The following is a 19,591-nucleotide window of genomic DNA, read 5'->3' as shown; positions in this document are numbered from 1 at the left end:
CAGATATACCTACCTACCCACCCTAGCTAGCTAGGTAGAGACCTATTATCGAAGGTATCACGATACCTCAAACAGAACCTCACCATGTGTCGTGTCCCGCTTGATCTGCCCTCACTCACGTTGGGTGCAGTCTGCCCTGTCATGCCTTGCCATGCCGTGCTTCGCCTCCATGGCTGCGAATATGTGACACCGAGACCATCTCAAACGGGACCCACTGTCGACGTTCAGTCAATGAATAATGAATGTTATGTTATGTTATGGCCACGGTGGATACTGGGCATCTTTACCTTGAGTATCGGTCACGACGACGTTGAATATATTATATTATATGGCGCAACGGTATCTCAGATGATACTATTTATTAGTCGCTATTACTTGGGATATTGGCTCGTCATTCTTATTTCAGATATCAGTCAGTATTATTTCAGATATCAATCAAGGAAGAATAGCAATCGATCATACTTGCCTGCCTGCCTGCCTGTCTGCCTGCTTCGACGAAGAGGCAAATGGCGTTGCGTTTGGTCTTGGCCCGGGCTGGAATGGGATGGCAAAGACTTAGAATCGAATCTGGTTCGAGTGCCTATTCCCTACCTGGGTGGTCAGACAAACTCCGTCCCACGCACTCTGATCCGCATCGTCACAAAACTCGGTGTTTTGAAAGGACGAGGCATGAACCCGGAAGACGACCGAGGCAAAGAAGAACTCTCCGGTCAACGTTTACTTAGTTATGCCCGGCCAAATGAGAGGGATCGTCACTGTATCCCTCCACAATCTTCGTCAGCGGATGCTACTGTTGAAATCTGGATATTGTTTATCCTGCACGTCCCTACTGGACACTTGACAGCTGGTCAGGAACACAAGATTTCAGACCTTATCCAGTCTTTGACAGGTCCTCGTTTGACATTTATAGGACACCGTTACGTGTCCAACGACTCCAGGAACTGTCAAAAGGGATAAGATCCGCCAAGCAGGGCAAGAGGCAAGCCAGGTAGGATTTACCTGGTCGTGGTTGTAGGTCCGGTCAACATATCGATGGACGACTGGACATCTATCCTTACCATTATGCTCTCGGACAAGCTCATTCTGGTCATAACTGGCTGAATGGCCTGCTTTCTGCCAACTCTTGACCTGTCCTGGGCATCTTCGTGCTGTCCCGGAGTATAACCCGTCGACGACGCTATTACTGCACACGATAGTGCTAGTCTGTCTCAGATGAACCCAAAGAAGAAGATAGCAAAGAGGCTGCTGCGTTGGCCTACGCGAACAAATCAGATGGCGAATTTCCGGGGGATGATGGTGTTGCTGGTGCGCTGCGTTTCGCTCCTACCTGCCGATGAAGGTTCTCCGAACAAATCGTCTCGTTTCGTTCCTACCTATAAACCGAGATAAACCATCGATGAAAGTTCTTCGAACAATCGTCTTGCTGGTATGGCGTTGTCCTACGAGCTCGGATGCAGCTACGCTGCTTCCCATCATTCCACTTCGGCGACAGTGAACGCGACTGAAGCCGATGCCGAACTTACTAGGGTTAAAGACTTCAAAGCCGCATGGATTGACCCAGTTCCACGCGGAGCATGCTTGCTTGCTACCCATGGGAAGGATCCTCCATTGAGCATTTTCGTGGCTGTCGATGCGTGCGTCAGTACAGCACAGGCTAGGGCTTTGGGGCCGAATGATACGTTCGACCTCTTGTTTCTGGCGAGCAGTAAGCATATTGCGCCGATGGCATACCATATTATTCTTCGGTGGATTGTTTTCCCTTCCAGAAGAGGAAGCGGGTTGCCGATGGAATACAACTCGTTCCTGGGTGCATTACTGTCCTGTCCAGAGGAAAGAGTTCTCGACGAGCTGGAGCAAATCAACACCAATGGACCGCAGTTCATTTTTGACTGCTACTGTCTTTCCCAGAGGACGGTCTCTCATCATTTTGGGAGATTCAACCAGTCCCACGCCGATGGAATACAGTGCATCTTGGAATTTCTTTACTGTCTTCGTCAGAAGACGGGATTCTCTCATATCGGATATATTGAGTATATTAAATAATCCAACAGTCGGACTGACCGTCTGGGTTATATATATACCCCTTTACTGCGGCAGAGATTCGCTCTTTGCCTGCACGACTGTGGTGGCGGCTTTGGGGGCGCATCTTCAGACAAAGTAGATTGTATTATCTTATATGCTGTATTGTAGGACAGTAAATTTGATGGCCTGGGGACTCTGATTGATGAATTCGGCTGTGGAAAGTAGGTGGAGATATGATCTATCGGTCTTGGAATAGAATTATCAAAGGGATGCAGAAATATATGGATGATTTAACCAGTGGAACTGCGGTTCCGAGTATATAAAAAGAGTGATGGTCGGGCAAAAGGAGCCTGAACTGTAATACGTAGTATGACGTAGCCGTGGAACATAGTATACTTGCAGGGGTTCAGTTGTAAGAAACTTTACCGGATATATTCTTACGTCTAGGGGCTTCGACACTGGTTTGGTCGGCCATCTCCGTTGATGGTGGGCGCGCGTTATTCGGAGAGATCAATGTTAATTGACATTTCGGGAAATGTACTGGAGTATTAGTAGACCCCCTATAACTGCACCATATCAAAGACAACAAAAGCATAGACAGATTAGATCTGTCTATGCCTTCATCAACATCAGGTCAATCCACATCCCCCACAAACCTAAACACCAGCCCCTTCACCACCTCCCCGCCATCCACCAAGCAGATTTCACACCGGACCACCTCATAATAATCGGTCTCATAGGCCCGCAACGCCTCCTCCACCTCCTCCGAATCAACCCTAAACGCCCACCCATCGACAACCGCAGACGCCGGCCCATCAACCAGCGCCGTATACTTGCAGCCCCAGCTCCTAATAACGCCCCCTTTTGTCCTGGCTCGAGTCAACACTGGCATATCATCGAGACCCAACGTCCGTGCCAAAATCTCCGGCACAGCCAGGGTCCCGTAGAAGAAGTACCAGACAGGGTATTCATCCTGCATCGGCAGGAAAACTTCGTTCGCGTCGATGGCCCGGTTCTGGGGAAGGGTTGGGTCGACATCACCGCCTAGACTGGGAGCCGTGCTGTACCCTGATAGGCGTTTTGGAGAGAGGTTTACGCGGATGAAGGTTGGGGTAAAGCCGGTGACGGAAAGGGAGGACGAGGACTGCAGGGCGAACTTCATGGCGCCGGTGATGCTGCAGAATCTTGCGGGGCCTGTTTCTCCGATACCTTCTTTGAGAGTCGGGACGGTTGGGGATCTGGAGAGCCGTTGGACTGTGGTAGGGCTGTCTAGAGGCCCTTCGAGTTTCACGAGGTAGGTGGCGTTCCTGTCGCGAGCGGTGATGGGGTGCTGGATGGGGGGGCTGGGGATTGCGGTGGGTGTAAGGAGGGCGGTCTCGGGGTTGGACTCGCTCTCGGCCGCGATGGCTAGGCTCTCGAGCTCGACTAGAAGGTCCATTTCGATGGGTATGAGCAGAGGACGGGGGAGGAAGAGAGTGAGGGAGAGTGCGAGCGAGGTGAAAGTATCAGGGTGCCTTCTCCTTCTCCCTCAAGAGCTTTACAGTCAGGAAGTTAGTCTGAAACTGCGAGTGAATGAGAGACAACTTAAAGAGAGAGGATGGGAGAGAGATCGAGATGCAAGTATGTCCTGATATATTTGAAACTTCTGACATCATCACAAACCATGGAACCATGCAGGTCATACTTACAACAGCCATCAACTTTGGGGTCTGGATATCCAAATGTTTTCTCATACACTTGAGAATCCTTTTCATGGCGGACTTGCTTTTCTTTGCCTCGGCAAACAAGCCTTGCAGTGCCTTTTTCATCGAGGAAGTCATCCTTTGATCGAGTCAGGAGTCCGACATTTGAGGATCGACGGGTAGAGTACTGTACCTGGACAAATTGCTCGGAAGGAATGATTGTGATGGGCCATGGCCAGCCACGGACCGAGGCCTTTGAGGCCCTCTTATGCCTTGATTCCAGGCAGTTGATTGTGAGGGCGGCTAAGGGAGGCACATAGCCGTTCCCGGCGTCAAAGGCTGGACTTCGCACTGGAAATGCCATTCAAAACAGGCGGTCCCCGGGCTCTCCTTGCAACGATCAGACGTCCCGCCTTGTATGCGACTATGGGTCGCCCACTGTCCACCATGGGTGGGAGAGGCCGAAGTTCCAGCGCGGAGCTGAAAGGTACACCCACCCCCGTTGTCATCCCGAACAATCCCACGCCCGCGTGCTCATTGGCTTCTAGACAGCCGCCAGGAAGACGCCTACTCATACTCTGCTCAGCGATGGGTTTGGAATGAGGCGCAGCAGCTGCGCAGTCGATACCTCCCATTCAATCTCAATGCCCTCGTCCACGTGGCCGAAGAAGCCGCCGGCGACAACGCAGTATGTGTCCAGATCGCCAGGTTGCCGGAAGGGAACTTCAACAAGGCCTTCCTGGCAACCATGTGAACTAATCTTCCGACAGGCAAGGGAGAATCTTCACCTCCCTGTACCAGAAGTACTCACCTACTGTTCCCGAGGTGCCGGGAGTGGGCTGGACGTTGAGTATATCGTCATGGAGAAGGCTCGTGGCATCGAGCTTGCTCGCGTATGGGAGAGCTTGAAACCACGGGACAAACTCTCGATCGTCAAGCAAATTGGATCCATGAGTGCAACGCTCGCTCGAGCGCATTTCCCATGCCATGGCTCGCTATATCTTTGCCAAGACCTGACCGATTCCGAAAGCATCCAAATCGATGGAACCTTCGCCATTGGGCCAACAACTGGGCGGGCGTGGTTTGATGACAGAAGGGGCGAGGTTGATGTCCATCGGGGCCCCTGTAGGTTACCCCCTATTGATACAGGCGTGGATGCTCTTGAGTGAAAGCTGATCGCGTTGCGCACCAGGGACTAGCACAAGCCTTACCATGAACGCCCTCGCCCGGCGGGAGACTGCCTGTTTAGATGCATTTCCCCAATTCCCCAGAGACACCCAACAAGGGATTTTCAACGGACCCGGTGGGTATTGGCCAACCAGAAAGGCCAAACTATCCGTTCTACAGGACTTTCTCAAGATATCTTCACATGTTGCCCCTAAAGATGATGCCCTGAATGCCGGTATAATCTGGCACAATGACCTCCACACAGACAACATCTTCGTCGATGAAGCCAATCCCACTCAGATAACCGCCATCATCGACTGGCAAGGTGTTCCAGTGTATCCGATGTTCCTGATCGCGCATCATCCGTCCCTCATAGAGTACGATGGTCCAAAGCCAGAGAGATTCGTTCAGCCTCGGCTTCCTGGAGACATCGAAGACATGAATGCCGGCGATAAGAAGGCCGCCAAGCAGCTTTTCCTTGCGCAGACGCTTTGGCTCTACTATGAGACACAGGTCAATACAGAAGCCCCGGATTTGCTTCGTGCGTTCAAGTACCGAGATACCGTGCAGTGGGAGATATGCAGCCTAATCGGGTCGATTTTCGATGATGGGGAGCCCTATGTCCAGAAGGCACTAAAAATCCATGCGATAGACACACTAATAAGCAGTCCACTTTTCAAACCACTTTTTCAAAAACGCAATTTTCTCCTGGCTAGCCACCGCCACCGTCTTCCACGAATCACCAACCTCCAAGACGACCGGGCTCTCCGCGCTATTGACCGGCCACTCTTGCAGGCCGTCCCCATTCGGGTTCCCGGACCGGATGAAATTCGCCCAGTAGTCGGACAGCTTGTCCGCAATAGCGTAGTCCGCGGCGGCCCAGGGCTTGTCCGTAGCGTACAGGTTGTTGAAAGCGTAGTTGATTTCGCTGCCGTGGTAGGCGCCTTCGTCCTGGCCCGGCGGGGAGTGCGTCCAGTAGTAGGTGTAGGTCTGGTAGGTCCCGTTGCCGGAGGTGTTGCGCGCGGAGCCGGTGGCGTATTCGTTGGCCCAGAGCCAGCTGGAGATGCGGGTTTGGTCCTGGTAGAAGGCGTTGCTGGCTGCATCGGCGCTGGCGCTGCTGTTGCCCCGGGGGTACAGGGCGAAGAACTCCTCTGCTAGACCGACACTGCCGAAGATCTGCTTGTTCTGGGCGAGGTAGCTGCTGGGGGTCAGGCCGGGGTTGGGGCTGGCTCCGTTCTCGTCGCGGTTGCCGCCGGTTAGGACGGGCGCGATGGAGTGGTTGCCGCGTAGCAGCATCTCGTGGTACGTGGCTGGGAGGACATAGCCGTCCAACACGGGGCGGAAGAGAGGTGGCTCGGAGTAGATGGAGCTGTTTTGGAAGACGGTGCCGGCGTAGGTGTTGTCGTTCAGGTCGCTGCCTTTCAGTAGCAGCTCCACCGATGCATCGCGCGCCTCGGCGATGCTGTTCAGGCCTAGGCTCTCGAGGAAGGCGACCCCTTGCGTCTCCGCCTCAGATAGGCGGCGATAGCTCTCGGCGAGGCTGCCGATCAGTGGGTTCGAGGGGTAGATGGCCCCGCTCTCCGCGATCACCTGGGTGAAGAGGTCATCGGCAAGCACGCTGTTGAGGTAATCGAGGACCGAGGCTGCGCCAGCAGACTGTCCCCCGATGGTGATGCGAGTGGGGTCTCCGCCGAAGGAGGCGATGTTCTCGTTGATCCAGTGGAGGGACGCCTGCTGGTCGATCAGCCCGTAGTTACCAGAGGTGCCGCTGGTGGAGTTTGCGCTCAATTCCGGGTGCGCCAGGAAGCCCAGAGCGCCGAGTCGGTAGTTGATGGTGATAACGACAACACCCTTGGACGCCAGCCCGGCGCCATCGTACAGCGGGTCACTCGCAGCCCCTGAGGAGAAGCGGCCGCCGTGCATCCACACGTAGACCGGGTACTTGCTAGCCGTCTCGGCAGGCACGACGCCAATGCCAGTGACCGAGTTGTTGACCACATTGTTCAGGGTTGCGGTGTCGGGGGTCCATATGTTGAGATAGAGACAGTCCTCGCTGGTATTGTCCAGTCCGGGCTGTGGGCAGTCCGGCGCAAAGACCGTCGCGTCGCGGATACCTGTCCAGGCCTTGACGTGCTGCGGGTGATGCCATCGCCACTCACCCGTCGGTGCCGATGCAAACGGAATGGCCTTGAAGTTGTAGACGGAGTTGATATACTGGGACCGGTTGCCCTGGATGGTGCTTGTGTAGGTATCAATAAAAACAGTCGGAGAGGCCGCGGATGCCGCCGCAGAGCTGGTGCCAGTGCCAATGGGCTTGCCGTGCACCAACCCGGCAACGGCCAGGTTTAGAAGAAAAAGCCCCAGGGCCATCTTATGAATAAACCAGAAGCAAAGAAGGGAGGATGATGTTGAGTGCCGTGCTTTCTGAGATCGGCAGCCTCTCTGTTTATATATCCGGCGCTGATCCCTCCCAAGAAAGGTTCCTTATCCCCGACCCTGAGCCGCACTTCTCGCCAGGTTGCATACCCGGTCAAAGTACCCCGCTCCAAGCTCGGTGTGCGTCGTGACTTTGGATAGATCTGTGTCTAGTTTGGATAGACTACTGCAATCCGCTCAAACCCATCACATCCGTAGTGGCATCGTGCGCGGACATGCCCGCCTATTGGCGATGGCCAAGAATACCACAGCTGTTTTTCCCCAAAGCCACGCTGTGAGGGAACTAGATTGATAGTAACGCGGAGGAATCGGGGCTTGATGCAAGTATGCTCCGGTTTCCTCCATGAATGTCTTGCATGCATGGCGAACTCGGACCTCGGGATTGTATTCAGGGACGCGAAAAACCACCCTACTGCAATGCAACATAGATATTCCGGCGCTGCGCTATTGAAAAGCGGGCCGGGGCTAGATCAGCCACAAGCTGGAATTCAACTTTTGCATATGGGCGTATTTGGAATACGCAGCCAAGATCCGGCAGTCAGACCAAGGAAATCCTCATCATTTAGGGTTGTCGGCGATCAGCGGAGATTTGGAGAGGGTGCGGGGATTAGCGTCGGGTTGGCTTCCCGCACACGGTTAGAAAGCACCCGCCTTCTCCGAGGCCAAGGGGGCGCCCGACGGCTAAACATCGCAGGTTGGGATGCTGTTTCACCCAGTCGCTAACTCATAGTTGGAGGAAGCTGGCGGCAGACACCTCTTGTCCGGACAGGGTCTTCAGGAAACCCTGGAGAGCCATCTGAGATGTTGGCTGAGCGATGGCACAGCTGAGCTGAAGGTCAATCCTGCCGAATATCATGCAGGTCTGACTGTGCAGCGTTGATCGGGGCTGCACGCGTGTATGAATCATATCTGAGGCAAACCTGCCAGCTGAAACATATCGTCGAACGGTGGAGCAGAGCTTGTAGACTAGTAAGCGGGTTGAATATGTCCGGTTTCAATCTTACGAGTCTCTGCGCTATCGCAGGTACGCATCGATTGTTCCCCTCATTCCCTAGACTCGGCGGTGAGCTATGGTTGGTCCAGTGACGACAAAGCTTGGGTCTCAGCTGCAGCCACCGTAGGAGGAAGCCGAAGTAAGTGGTCTAGGTAGGTGAAGGAAGGCATCACATGGCCTCAGTTACTTACTCTCTACCGCTTGAAAGGATATCTTCGACCATGATTCATAAGCCAAACACTTTGGGATAGGGTGCATCCCGGCAAACGGGTCAGTGCAGGGCAAACTGTCCTGAACTGGGTGGTCCCACGAGAAACGAGGGCAGGAATAGGGTCCGGCAGGAGGAAGATAGCCGGTGTGGAGCGGGAGGCGCGTCCGTGCGAGAGCGAGTCCGCAGTGGCACGGACGGCGCAGGAGCGGCAGTCCGGGTGATGTCCTCGGTGGCTGTTTTATGACCTATTTGGAGGTCTTCAGATGGAAGATTAACAATGCTCAATGTTCGGCCTGCGCTATGACGGCACTTGATGGCGACTTCCTGACCACCCCGCATCCATACTAAGCCAGTTGAGGTGTCGTTGCACAGATATATCGCTGATGGACCGAGGAACTTCGCGAACACGAGACGGCAGTAAATAGCTGCGTCGCCGAGGTACAACCAAACTGATTATCGTGCACTTTATGAAACACATGTCGGTGGCTATTATTTCAGGACGCATAACCACACTGGGATTTGTGAAAGAGGAGGTAGGAGTCGAGGGGTGCACCCCTCTAGGATTATTATGCTAGCTTCCGTCGTCGGTGTAAAGTGTCCATTTATCTGCACCAAGAGGTTGCGTGCAACTAGCTTACTGTGCTGATTTTGAAAAACGGAATGGGTTCTTACCATTAATTCCCCATAGCGCCTGGAAATTCCAGGTGTATGACCCCAAGAGGTGAATGACTGTGCTCTGAGCCATGGATGGTGGTCGCTTGAGCTGTACCTAGGAGGTCCTAGACATTGACTTGATGCTACAGGGGAACAAGATGTCACAGCGGCTATGATAATGTCCGGACAACCGTTATACAGGCTGCAAATGGCCGTTAGTTGACTCCGTCCTGACCGGGGTTGGAGCACGAGGACCGCGCAGCGGAATTGTGTGGGTCGATACTAGGGATGTTTGGCAAAGCACGCATGTAAAGATTTTAACTCCTGAATAAAACCAAACCTGACAGCGTCTTCCCGGTTTGTGAGTCGTGGATAATCATCCGCTGCGATATCCGGCTCCACCGTCCCCGAAGATTGTTGACAGGGAGAGCATTGGATTGGATCGGAGCACGTCTCATATCTGACGTCCGATTTCCAACGGCTCTGTTTCCCGTTCAATGGTAGTGGTCATAAGCCTAGCTTCAACAAGGCCGACTGGATGTCCTGAACAATGTGGCAGCTCTGTATATCCGAACAGTAAAATTCTCTGTATTCGGGGCCAGGTCGTCCCCTTATATCCGCAGATAAGAGAGGATTATAATCACGCCGCTCGTCTTCGACGAACGAACTAGGGACCATTGGCGCTGCAGATTGTCGCAACGGTGATTGGGCCCCTGAAAACTGTCTCTTCTTCTACAAGTCGGAGAGGGATGTCCACACATTTTGCTCTTATCTCGCTATTCGGATGACCTGGACAGGTTACAGTAGCCGTGGTATCGGTCGTGGCTTGCTGCATCAGGCCTAATTGGGCTCGTGGTACAAGTATTCCGTACCGTTTTATTTTATCTTGTGCTATTAGCATGTCGTATAATTCGAAGTGAGGATGTGGGTGACATGGTGTTATCTGTTTTCTCTGCTCTCCGCTGGGATCAAAAGAATGAGCGGCATCGCCATTGCAGTTAAAAAGCACGCGGTGCAGTCAAGATTTCCGCTCAGGAGTCACATTGGTCTATTGCTGCATTTGAGGCGTCAATCCTTTCTGCATATCGATAGTTTGGATCAAGCTTCGGAGAAAGATAATAATATACAATTTCATCGTTTTTATGCTTGGCCACAAATGAGATGATAGTAACTTCAGAGGCGTGGCGTGCCCAAGATAAAAATGTGCGTCATCAGACCCGGCTCTTAAACCTTCATGACGATACTGGGTTCTCAGAACTTACCAAGGGGGCCAAACCGCGAACAAAAGCTCGGCTGGGGAAAGACTGTCTGTAAAATGTGGGCTTCCCTGATCTATGATCACCAATTCAGGTTGAGGAAAGTCTAAAATTGGCCTGTACCTAGCCTCTTCACGGGAAGTGCAGTTATCGTCCTCTGTAACTGGCCGGGTCGAGACAAATCGCCACATTTTGTACAATCAAAGTCATATGCACAGATCGTGTACAGCAAAGAGGCTAATTGGCTTGCAATACACCACAATGGTGGCTCTGCAAGACAGTCGAGGGGATCTTTTCGTGGATTATATGACAGTCCTCATGCCACGCCGGTCCATTAAGTGTCATTGGTGAATATTGCATGCTATTGAAAATCTCATCATGCCTTCTTCGACTGTTAATCTTCTATCTTCCGATCTCTTCAAACACCATTATGGGTCAGATCCGCAGGGCAAACACTTAGAGCGCTCATACCACCGAGCCAGAGCTGTTGCTCGGCACTGGGGTAGGTCTTCACTTGGCGATGCAGACAATTCTAACAGCAATCAGGACTGACACTCGATGACATTCTCAGTCTCACGCCGAGATTTTGGCATGCCCACACCGATGGCATCACTCTGCGGGATACGGTAGCTCACACCATATTCACCATTCACTACAATCTTGTGGCAGGAACCATAGCCCCGTATGCTCTGGAACGGCCGGACCTCCAGCCGTTGATGAAGCAGATCCTGCATTTTGACGTTGTGTATGCTGAATGTTGATAGAATGCAAATCCCTGCTGACACGTACCAGTGGTGGCTATATGCTCAATGAGGTTGGACATGGATGCGATGCCAGAAACATCGAAACAACTGCAACTTGGCAGTCGGACGGGGGTTTCGTCCTGAATACCCCAAGCCCAAATGCGAGAAAGTATGGCACATACCTTCCTGGAACGATAGTATATTAATTGGCAGATTCATGCCACCGACAATTCCTGTTGCAGGGATCCCCCGGATTGCGATTGTTTTCGCGCGTCTCCTGGTCGAAGGAGAGGATCGAGGTATCCGCCCGTTCGTGGTGCACATTAACAATGGATGGCAGATGCGTCATGGAATTAGAGCATGGTTAGTGCCAACAGCTATAATGAACCTGTCAGATTTGACACTTTTAGGCGTCTTCCTGTGATTGCATCTGGACGGATGCTCCACCACGACCTTACATCCTTCAGCCATGTCCATCTTCCGTCAACCGCCTTGCTTGGTAAAATTGCACGGCCCAGCAACATGCGAGACCAGTATCTGAGTTCCATTCACCGTCTGAGTGTTGGAGCAATAGTATTAAGTCTGTGGGTGATCCCATTTCTGAAATGCGCTGCATATGTTGTAGGGAAGTATAGCCAGCATCGCACAGTCCAGCAAGGTGTGCGCGGGGAAAGGGTCCCAATCATTACATTTAGGACCCAACAGCTCCCGATAACACACGCCTTGGCTGAGGCGGCAGTGTTGGAACCGTTCGCGGATTGGATCGCTGCACAGCACCGGAGTCCTTCACTCAGCCCCGCAACCAAACATGGCCTCAGTGTTATTCTCAAGGTCATCTTCCTTCAAAACGGTCGCGGTAGCTTAAGCGAGTTGATTGAACGAAGCGGTGCACAAGGCATGTTTCCCGATAACGAACTCATTAAACTAGAGGTATGTCATTGACGTAGATCTTGCCCTGGATACGCGACTGATATGTTTAGTCTCTAACTCGCATCGTCGGGATTGCAGAAGGGGAGGTACTGGTTCTTTCCATCAGTGAGCGCTGTTTAACTCATGCATATGTTTCTCCGTTGACCGTTCATCAGGATTCGCCACTGAGATGCTCCTCGGCCGATACAGCGTCCCCGACGCAAAGAAACCGGGTTCACTATTAGCACAGCACGAGACAGGGTTCATCGGGGAGCTGAGAAAGCTCCGGCAGAGCTTTAAAGAGCACAGAGGAGAGGACTATAACCACTACCTCCTACCCCAATGCCGTCCTATGGTTTTGGCCATCGGACAGCGGATGGTGTATGAAGCAGCAGTGGAACGAGGGGTCGATCGCGACCTCTTGGCGCTGTATGAGGCCGGGGCGGTGAAGAGCGACTCGAGTTGGTATGTCGAGCAGCTGGGGCTGAGTAGAGCTGCTCAATTTGACAGGGAGCGTCAAGCGTGCGATGCGGTCATGGCGCAGCTGGACAGGCATTTGGATGGCCTGGACATTGAGCCGTATTGCACTGCGCCGATGTTGTCTGCTTCGAGATGGGATCGGTTTCTCAATTCGGCTCCACTTTATACAGGGTATGAAAACTCGGGTGGAAGGGCTGAGGCAAAGCTTTAAAAGCCAGTGTAAGATTGCCTGTCAAACCATGTATCACATAGTATCACACCTATCTTGGTGTCCGGACAACTTTTTACTCGAGTGGTATTGTTGTTTCAGACTATTCAACAGAAAGGGGTACCGTTCTAGGTAGAACGGCACCGAGACAGCTTTCCGGTCCAGGTGGTATACCTCTGCAATGCGACAAAATTAGAAAAATGGGACTGAGAGTGCCATGAAGAGAGAGAAGGAAGAGAAAGATGGAGGGGCATGAACAGCGGAATGAACAGCATGTTTGGCCCGTTTGCACCAGTCCCTGAATCTAGCCTGATCCAGCGTAGTGGCGCCTTACTGCCTAACAGCGACCCTCCCGCTAACCGCGTTCAGCCTAGGGGGTAGTCGAGCTGGCCGATGACGTTGCTGCCGCCCGCGCCTCTACTTATTCCACCTGCCCAGGTGGTTCCTGATCCTCTTCTCTTCCCCATCCTATCTCCCCCCAAATCAACTCAACCACGGAGTCCACTCATCATCTCCTCACAATGGCAGCTTCCTCGATCTCCTCCCCCATCAACTTTACCCTTCCGTCCTCCAGCTCGGGCTCCTCCATCAAGAAACCCATTCAGACGGTGTCAAAGCCGTGCTTCGGCTGCGATTGCGGAGATGAAGCGTGCGATTGCTGTATTTGCACGGTGATGTGGTACGTCTGCTTCATGTGCATTGATGTCGTGGGAACGGTCACTAATGTAATTGGTCACCAGAATTGATTTTAATTGCGTCCCTCACGGAACACCTCCCCTGCGATGTCGAGATACTCGAACGGATTCTTCCTCCTTCAACTACGTCACCGACTTTGCACAAACTCAGCGATATAGTCAATTTTGCATAGCACCATGTTAGTGTATGGATAATTAATCGGAGGGCACTTACACGATTGAATAACGAGTGACGAATACGACTACCTATTTTTGATGTGATGAATAGATATCCGTCCATCTGCTTGAGTACTTTTGGTGCACACTAATAAAATAAATTCAATTCAGAGGGTCCTTCAAATTACACCATGTCTTTCACTGTCCAGTCGGCTGCACACCCTATTTCCAAGTCGCAATATTCTTCCGCACAAACTCCGCCCAGGTCGTAGGCTCCGAGTCAACAAGCTTCAGACTAGGCTCGAGGGGTTCTCCCAGATAATAACCCGGCTCTTCCACGAACAGGTGATTCTCGAGGAATTCATCCGCCACCGCAGGGGAAAGTGCGGCTTTGTACTGCTCCGCGGAAACCTGAATGAAGACCGCCTTCTTGCCCGAAACCTCGGAGAAGATGTTCACAATCTCTTCGGGAGTATAGTACTTAGCGGCGGCCAGAATTTGCTTATTCTTCAGTTGGTCTGCGTGCTTGATTGCTGCTTTCACGAAGAGGCCTGGAATGATACATTAATATCTTACAGTGGCGTTGCAGGACAAAGAGACATACCGGTATCTTGCGCGGCATCAAAAAGCGGGAACTGGGCCTGCTTGCCAACCGGGAAGAAGAGCTGGTAACTGCCGTCCTCGGCGCGCCTGAGCGTCTGCTTCAAGTTACTCATGTAGTACCCTGGAAGGACGAAGCTGCATCCGACTCCCGAGGCACGGATGTACTTCTCCACGTTGGCCTTGCTGTCGAAGTGAGGGACGTGGCTAAGGCGTCCGTTGGTGTTCTCCTTCACGTGGTGAAGGGACGAGAAGATCAGGTGCGAGACGCCAACAGCCTTGCAGACATCCGCGACGTTCTTGCCCTGTGAGTATTCGACGTCTGCGCTCATCGCTTCCCAGTAGTTGGTGACGAGGAAGACGGTGTGGGAGCCCTGAATGGCTGCGGTGAGGGAGTCGATGGAGCTGAGATCGGCCTGTTCGGTTGCGTGTTAGTAGTGAGGCTTTGATGCTAGGAAAAGGGAAAGACTTTGGGTAGATTCATACTGTGACAGCCTCGACACCCCGTTTGACCAGCTCCTGGGCGGACTTCTTGGTGGCGTCGCGCGTGATACCGCGGACCTTGAATTCCTTCGACAGCTGGGGGTCCGCGAGGATAGCATCGACCACGGAGCCACCCTGGTTGCCGGTAGCCCCGAAGACAGTGAGCAACTTGGACATGGTGGATGAACGATTGATGGTGGGTGTGATCTGGGGGATGCTATGAACAACGATGTAGTGATTTCAATATCTGATGATATCAACAATCAGACACTTGAGGGTTCCACAGTTATATACTGCAAAAATGAATCCGGACTGCCCAGCAACTACTAGAAACTACTATATTGACAACAAATTGATAATCTCGGTGTCAAACTGTAGACCGAGAGCCGTTGTTCTGGAGACAGACAGACACATTTGTCAGATCGGAAGATCACCAGAGGGCGACGGATCTATTTTTGTAAGCCCTCACATCTATGATCAATCGCAATGATGTCGTCAACCCAGAACCATGGGCCGGGCTGCGGGGCAGGCGGGGCGGATGATTAGTGTTCGGCCCTGGGCCAACGCCCGAAGGCCGAGCTGGGGTTGCAGCTCATCGTGTCATTTCTCTCGCGGTCCGACCGCCCTCCTCAGATCGTGCTGACCTGAGTTGGCAAGGTAGTAAGTATCTGGAGATGGCGTAGCATGATTATCTTCCAAGTGCCGAAAGCTGCATTTAATGAGCCTTGTCCCTTTGCGGGTCGTCGCACTGGTGAACCTTGTTATGCCGGACTTTTCTTTGGTGCCAGTCATGATAACTCCGAGGGTGCAGCAGATTTTGTATGAGGGAAAATATAAGAAGTAAAAAGCGAAGGGAAGTTGAAGTTCCCGCGAGGCTGAAAAGAAAAGTGCCTCCAAAAGCTAGAACCAGTACACCCCATCCTCTTTCATTTTCCCCCTCCGCGCCAAATCCTGCAAGCAATCCACAACTTTCTTCCCAGTCTGTTCGCCATATTCTACCCCAATCTCCCGTCTAGGTTGCCGTGGATCAAAGTCCTTGCTTATGTCGTGACGCAGCCACGGGATCTTGCTCTTCCCTTCGCAGGCACTTCGTAGCTGTGCGAAGTTGGCATCGTCGTATCCACCTCCGACCACGACCGCTGCGGCCCTTTTGCCGTACTTTTGGGTTCCGAGATTTGCGGTATCCTTGTAGGGAGGAGGACGTCCCTCTATCAACGATGGAATGTCCCTCACCCCAGCCTCGACTGACTGGATAATGTGAATCGCTGGAGTTTTGTCAGCTATCGGAACGATGAGGTTCATCCGCAGTTCGAACTCGATAGCTCACCTTCATATACCGGTCGGATGCGATTAATGACACCAGTGGCAACCTTGGGGGATTTGCCGCACACTATAATTGGGATAGGATTCATGATGCTTTTTGTTGGGGGGAGTTGTGAGATCACTCAGGTTGCATGGCATGTAGGGAGGAGAATACCACAATGCCGGCGGATCCCTTCAACAATAGTTAGCGACGACCCCCCTTGTCTGACTAATTGATCCGCCGTTGGTATGTCGTCCAACTCAGTTATGCTACAGCTATCGTGCGGGCTTTTAAAGACTATAAATCGGGCTCAGAATTGCCCTGATGGATAGTGAATAACCCCTCTTCCCTCTCCATTCAACTAAGCTCCTGAATGGAAACAGCGATCCAGCTGGTCTGAGCTAGCAAATTCCGAGCCAACGGTGCCAACGGTGCAAACGGTGCAGATAGTTTAATAGGAAGAAGGTTCAATAATATCGGGCCATATCGGGCCAGGGTCGGGGGGCTTCCCGGTGGGTGCCGCAGAAGTCCGCTGACTAAAGGCCCCGAGCGGCACTAATTAACTAGCGCGGGAGCTTAATTGGGGGCGTTTGTCAGCGGGATCGGAGGTTTTCGTCACTTCTGCCTCCGTCTTCTCCCCTCTGTACTTGTCATTGCCATCCCTCCTGTCCCCGGGTCACAGCGCCTTACTCCCTACTGTATATAGACTGGAAGGAGGCGGATTACTCATGTATCGCTCCCCAGCTTCTGCGGAGAGGTCGGACGATGACTCCCAGAAGCCCTCCAGGAAGCGCATTGCCCGAGCCTGCGACTCGTGCTACAAGCGGAAGGCAAGTATCGCCAATGCGATGTTATTGTCATTGGCATCTCTAATGCAACATATAGATCAAATGTGATGGCGCGGTTCCCAAATGCAACTGGTGCAGCCATCATGACATCCCCTGCTTGTTTACCAGGGCCATCACCAGAAAACGAAAACCGAAACACGATGTCGGGTATGCACTGGGGCCCCACACGTTCTGGCAGATCCTCTGACATGTCTCCATTGCAGGGGCCGAGCTACGCCCGGTTTGGCGGAGCGCATCGAGCGCATCGAGAAGTTCTTGACGGACAACCTCTTGAAAGAGCCCAGTACGTATGCGGTTGAAACCGTACTGCATCATTGACTGACTGTCCATAGCACCAAGTGCAACACCATCCAGTGAAGATCGGGAGGAGCCATGTCGGGAAGAGCCCCATCGGGAAGAGCATCGTTTGGAAGAGCAACATGAAGAGCCCCGTCCGATACACCAGAGGCTTGACCAGCCGAGGGTGTTTCCTGCTGTATGTCCGGCGTCGTCTTCAGTTCCCCTTCACTTTGCAGGCCGAGAGCTGGGGTCCGTCAGCTTGTTCACCGGCATCCCGTTGCTGTTTCCCGAGGGCAAACAATGGGTACAGTCACGGACGGGACAGAATGTCTCCGTCAGCAAGCTCGTCAGCTCCAACAAACCGCCTTGGGAAAGGCAACGGGCGCTGAGTTCCAATGCCCTGGTCACTAACCCGGAGACCGCGAACTCGTTGGAGCTGCCCCAGCGAGAGCTGATAGATACCTACTTTAGCATGTACTGCAGGTCATTTATGCGGCGCGTCTTTCCCGTGCTGGATGTGGTCCTTTTCAGGGAGACCATCGATCTGGCCTATCGGCAATCCCGCACAAAGTTCTCTTATGGAAAGGCCAGTCTCAAGGCATGTATGTTTGCCTTTTCCGCCTTTGTGTCCCTTCTCCCACCGCCGGAATTCCTGGAGGAATACAGGGGCCTACCGCCGCTGGATGGTGAGGGCTACTTCACGAAGGCGCAATGTTTAGTCCCTCAGGTTCTTCAAGAAACCTGCTCTTTGGAGGGGTTACAGGTGGTGTCGATGCTGGTAAGTCCCGATCGTATCCTTGTGTCCACTCGACCTTACTTCCATTTTCGATCCACGAGTCTTGCGTTCAATCTTTTGAGCAGCATGTTTGCTAACTGTTTGAACAGGCCCTGTTCGAGCTCGTCACTGGTAACCTACAGTCGGCCAACTACTATGGTTCTCTTGCAGGTCGCATGATATTCCTGTTAGGCGGACACACTAACCTAGATGTAACCAGCGATCACGAATCACCTCCGGACGAGATTACCAAACGAACACGAAAACATCTCCGTCAAGTCTTTTGGCTATGTTATACTATCGAGAAAGACGTGTCTCTGCGTACGGGACAACCTCAACAGTTCACCGAAGACAACTGCGATTTGACACTACCACCCGGGTACGCCGACATTTTGTTCGCCAGCCACGGGGACTGCCGCCAACCGCCCCCCAGTGACTTGCCAGATGATCCATGGTACCCGGTAGATATCCGCCTGAGCATCATCAAGTCTCGCGCCTACAGTGCGTTATACTCATTCCGAGGGTTGAAGAAAACCGACGCCGAGATTCTGAAGGAAATCCGCGAACTCGACGACGAGCTGGAGGAGTGGAGGCTGTCGATCCCGTTGTCCCACAGACCGACATTGTCTTTCTCCCAAGAGACCCCGGACCCTCACGCAACCATGCACTCGGTCATGCTACGGCTAAACTACCACCTCTGCATGACCATCATCCACCAAGCCAGCGGCCGATGCAAGTCCTGGTCCACCGAGCAGGGCGGCATCACCGACGGCGTGAGCTCTAGCCTCGCCCTCTCCGTCGAAGCCAGCCGCTCCACCCTCCTTTATCTCCAAGCAGCAGAGCATGTCCTCATGGACGGCATATTCTGGTGAGTTCCTCCCTTTTGCCTCTTCCTCATCCCCTCAGCTTTCCTTTAAACCCCACCCTCCACCCAAACCGAAGCTGAAAATACTGACAACCCCAGGACCCTAATCTTCTACCCCATGTCCGCCCTGCTCGCCATCTTCTGTAACATCCTTCAGAACCCCTCCGACCCCCAAGCCACCAAAGACCTGGGCCTGCTCAAGACAGCCATGAGCATGATGGAACGCATCTTCCTGCGCCAGCCGTCCTCTGTCAACGAGATCGTGCACATCAAGTTGGTCGCGGATTTCGTGGCCGAGTTGTATCGGCTTGCTAGTTGTGCCATCGAGAAGGCGTGGAGTGAGCGGTCGGTGTAGTTGGCTTGTGGTTCAGTGGCGAGGATTGGGATGGATGGGATGAGATGGGATGGGATAGAAGTGGAGTTGGACAGGTTGGTACATACACAATACAATACATACTATATAGGTAGATATCTGTTTGGGGGTGGCGTTTCTTGTATACATCTCATGGTGATGAAGGGAGTGGAGTGGACTGGAGTGGGGTGGGGTGTTTCTTTTTCTTGAAAAGATATTACGGATTTGGAAAGATTTCGACGACATATTTCGGACATAGCTGAGCTTCACCCTCTACATTTCTGGTGAGCATCGGGGCACACTTACATCTGCAATAGCGAGACTAGAATAATAGACAGACTACTTAAACTACACAGCCCCGAGGGCAAGAGAACCCCACCCTAAAAACCCCACAACAGCCACCCACTACACAAATACAGAGAACAATAAGAACTCTAAAATTTTTTTCTTCATTCACGCAGACTATACTAAAC

The 19,591-nt window shown here is 52.7% G+C and overlaps 9 protein-coding genes across 9 annotated transcripts; 4 read left to right on the top strand and 5 right to left on the bottom strand.

Moving 5' to 3' along the window:
* Nucleotides 1-1,268: 1,268 nt before the first annotated feature.
* Nucleotides 1,269-1,713, bottom strand: BO70DRAFT_399543 (uncharacterized protein; the record flags this gene model as incomplete). The annotated part of the gene is made up of 2 exons (XM_025546865.1): nucleotides 1,269-1,327; nucleotides 1,392-1,713. The coding sequence occupies 2 exons, from the start codon at nucleotides 1,711-1,713 to the stop codon at nucleotides 1,269-1,271; spliced, it is 381 nt and encodes a 126-aa protein (XP_025396029.1).
* Nucleotides 1,714-2,656: 943 nt separating this feature from the next.
* Nucleotides 2,657-3,460, bottom strand: BO70DRAFT_343107 (gamma-glutamylcyclotransferase family protein; the record flags this gene model as incomplete). Its single annotated transcript, XM_025541403.1, has 1 exon — nucleotides 2,657-3,460. One exon carries the CDS (start codon nucleotides 3,458-3,460, stop codon nucleotides 2,657-2,659), a length of 804 nt encoding a protein of 267 aa, XP_025396028.1.
* A 629-nt stretch (nucleotides 3,461-4,089) lies between these two features.
* BO70DRAFT_414774 (phosphotransferase family protein) lies at nucleotides 4,090-5,507 on the top strand (the record flags this gene model as incomplete). Its single annotated transcript, XM_025547356.1, has 2 exons — nucleotides 4,090-4,829; nucleotides 4,897-5,507. Coding segments are annotated over exons 1-2 (1,137 nt in total), but the record flags the coding sequence as incomplete, so codon positions are not given.
* An 8-nt stretch (nucleotides 5,508-5,515) lies between these two features.
* Nucleotides 5,516-7,241, bottom strand: BO70DRAFT_414768 (carboxylesterase/lipase family protein; the record flags this gene model as incomplete). The annotated part of the gene is made up of 2 exons (XM_025547355.1): nucleotides 5,516-7,164; nucleotides 7,201-7,241. The coding sequence occupies 2 exons, from the start codon at nucleotides 7,239-7,241 to the stop codon at nucleotides 5,529-5,531; spliced, it is 1,677 nt and encodes a 558-aa protein (XP_025396026.1). The 3' UTR covers nucleotides 5,516-5,528.
* A 2,725-nt stretch (nucleotides 7,242-9,966) lies between these two features.
* BO70DRAFT_124661 (uncharacterized protein) lies at nucleotides 9,967-10,378 on the top strand. Its single transcript, XM_025537980.1, has one exon. It carries the CDS (start codon nucleotides 10,089-10,091, stop codon nucleotides 10,329-10,331), a length of 243 nt encoding a protein of 80 aa, XP_025396025.1. The 5' UTR covers nucleotides 9,967-10,088; the 3' UTR covers nucleotides 10,332-10,378.
* A 422-nt stretch (nucleotides 10,379-10,800) lies between these two features.
* BO70DRAFT_373697 (acyl-CoA oxidase) lies at nucleotides 10,801-13,159 on the top strand (the record flags this gene model as incomplete). The annotated part of the gene is made up of 8 exons (XM_025544928.1): nucleotides 10,801-10,924; nucleotides 10,969-11,167; nucleotides 11,215-11,334; nucleotides 11,379-11,528; nucleotides 11,576-12,095; nucleotides 12,146-12,200; nucleotides 12,251-12,725; nucleotides 13,132-13,159. The coding sequence occupies 8 exons, from the start codon at nucleotides 10,801-10,803 to the stop codon at nucleotides 13,157-13,159; spliced, it is 1,671 nt and encodes a 556-aa protein (XP_025396024.1).
* Nucleotides 13,160-13,760: 601 nt separating this feature from the next.
* Nucleotides 13,761-15,102, bottom strand: BO70DRAFT_432016 (NmrA/HSCARG family protein). The gene is made up of 3 exons (XM_025548283.1): nucleotides 14,700-15,102; nucleotides 14,218-14,629; nucleotides 13,761-14,164 (listed from the first exon to the last, which is right to left on the bottom strand). Exons 1-3 carry the CDS (start codon nucleotides 14,871-14,873, stop codon nucleotides 13,836-13,838), a joined length of 915 nt encoding a protein of 304 aa, XP_025396023.1. The 5' UTR covers nucleotides 14,874-15,102; the 3' UTR covers nucleotides 13,761-13,835.
* A 381-nt stretch (nucleotides 15,103-15,483) lies between these two features.
* On the bottom strand, nucleotides 15,484-16,401 carry BO70DRAFT_365233 (uncharacterized protein). The gene is made up of 2 exons (XM_025544017.1): nucleotides 16,024-16,401; nucleotides 15,484-15,961 (listed from the first exon to the last, which is right to left on the bottom strand). Exons 1-2 carry the CDS (start codon nucleotides 16,106-16,108, stop codon nucleotides 15,597-15,599), a joined length of 450 nt encoding a protein of 149 aa, XP_025396022.1. The 5' UTR covers nucleotides 16,109-16,401; the 3' UTR covers nucleotides 15,484-15,596.
* Nucleotides 16,402-16,764: 363 nt separating this feature from the next.
* On the top strand, nucleotides 16,765-19,414 carry BO70DRAFT_389676 (putative C6 transcription factor; the record flags this gene model as incomplete). Its single annotated transcript, XM_025546096.1, has 6 exons — nucleotides 16,765-16,833; nucleotides 16,885-16,994; nucleotides 17,051-17,130; nucleotides 17,180-17,904; nucleotides 18,012-18,769; nucleotides 18,866-19,414. The coding sequence occupies 6 exons, from the start codon at nucleotides 16,765-16,767 to the stop codon at nucleotides 19,119-19,121; spliced, it is 1,998 nt and encodes a 665-aa protein (XP_025396021.1). The 3' UTR covers nucleotides 19,122-19,414.
* Nucleotides 19,415-19,591: the final 177 nt, after the last annotated feature.

This window comes from Aspergillus heteromorphus, assembly GCF_003184545.1.
Source record: "Aspergillus heteromorphus CBS 117.55 chromosome Unknown BO70scaffold_29, whole genome shotgun sequence".
NCBI classification, from domain to species: domain Eukaryota; kingdom Fungi; phylum Ascomycota; class Eurotiomycetes; order Eurotiales; family Aspergillaceae; genus Aspergillus; species Aspergillus heteromorphus.
This window is presented reverse-complemented; position numbering and strand designations above follow the sequence as displayed.

Bases quoted from the DNA above. Each gene is read 5' to 3' on its own strand.
- BO70DRAFT_432016 (XM_025548283.1), bottom strand. From the start codon at position 14,873: ATGTCCAAGTTGCTCACTGTCTTCGGGGCTACCGGCAACCAGGGTGGC. The intron at 14,630-14,699 runs GTATGAATCTAC...GCAACCGAACAG, and splicing joins GGGGTGTCGAGGCTGTCACA to GCCGATCTCAGCTCCATCGA. The intron at 14,165-14,217 runs GTATGTCTCTTT...GTATCATTCCAG, and splicing joins TGATGCCGCGCAAGATACCG to GCCTCTTCGTGAAAGCAGCA.
- BO70DRAFT_365233 (XM_025544017.1), bottom strand. From the start codon at position 16,108: ATGAATCCTATCCCAATTATAGTGTGCGGCAAATCCCCCAAGGTTGCC. The intron at 15,962-16,023 runs GTGAGCTATCGA...ACAAAACTCCAG, and splicing joins CATCCGACCGGTATATGAAG to CGATTCACATTATCCAGTCA.
- BO70DRAFT_124661 (XM_025537980.1), top strand. From the start codon at position 10,089: ATGTGGGTGACATGGTGTTATCTGTTTTCTCTGCTCTCCGCTGGGATC.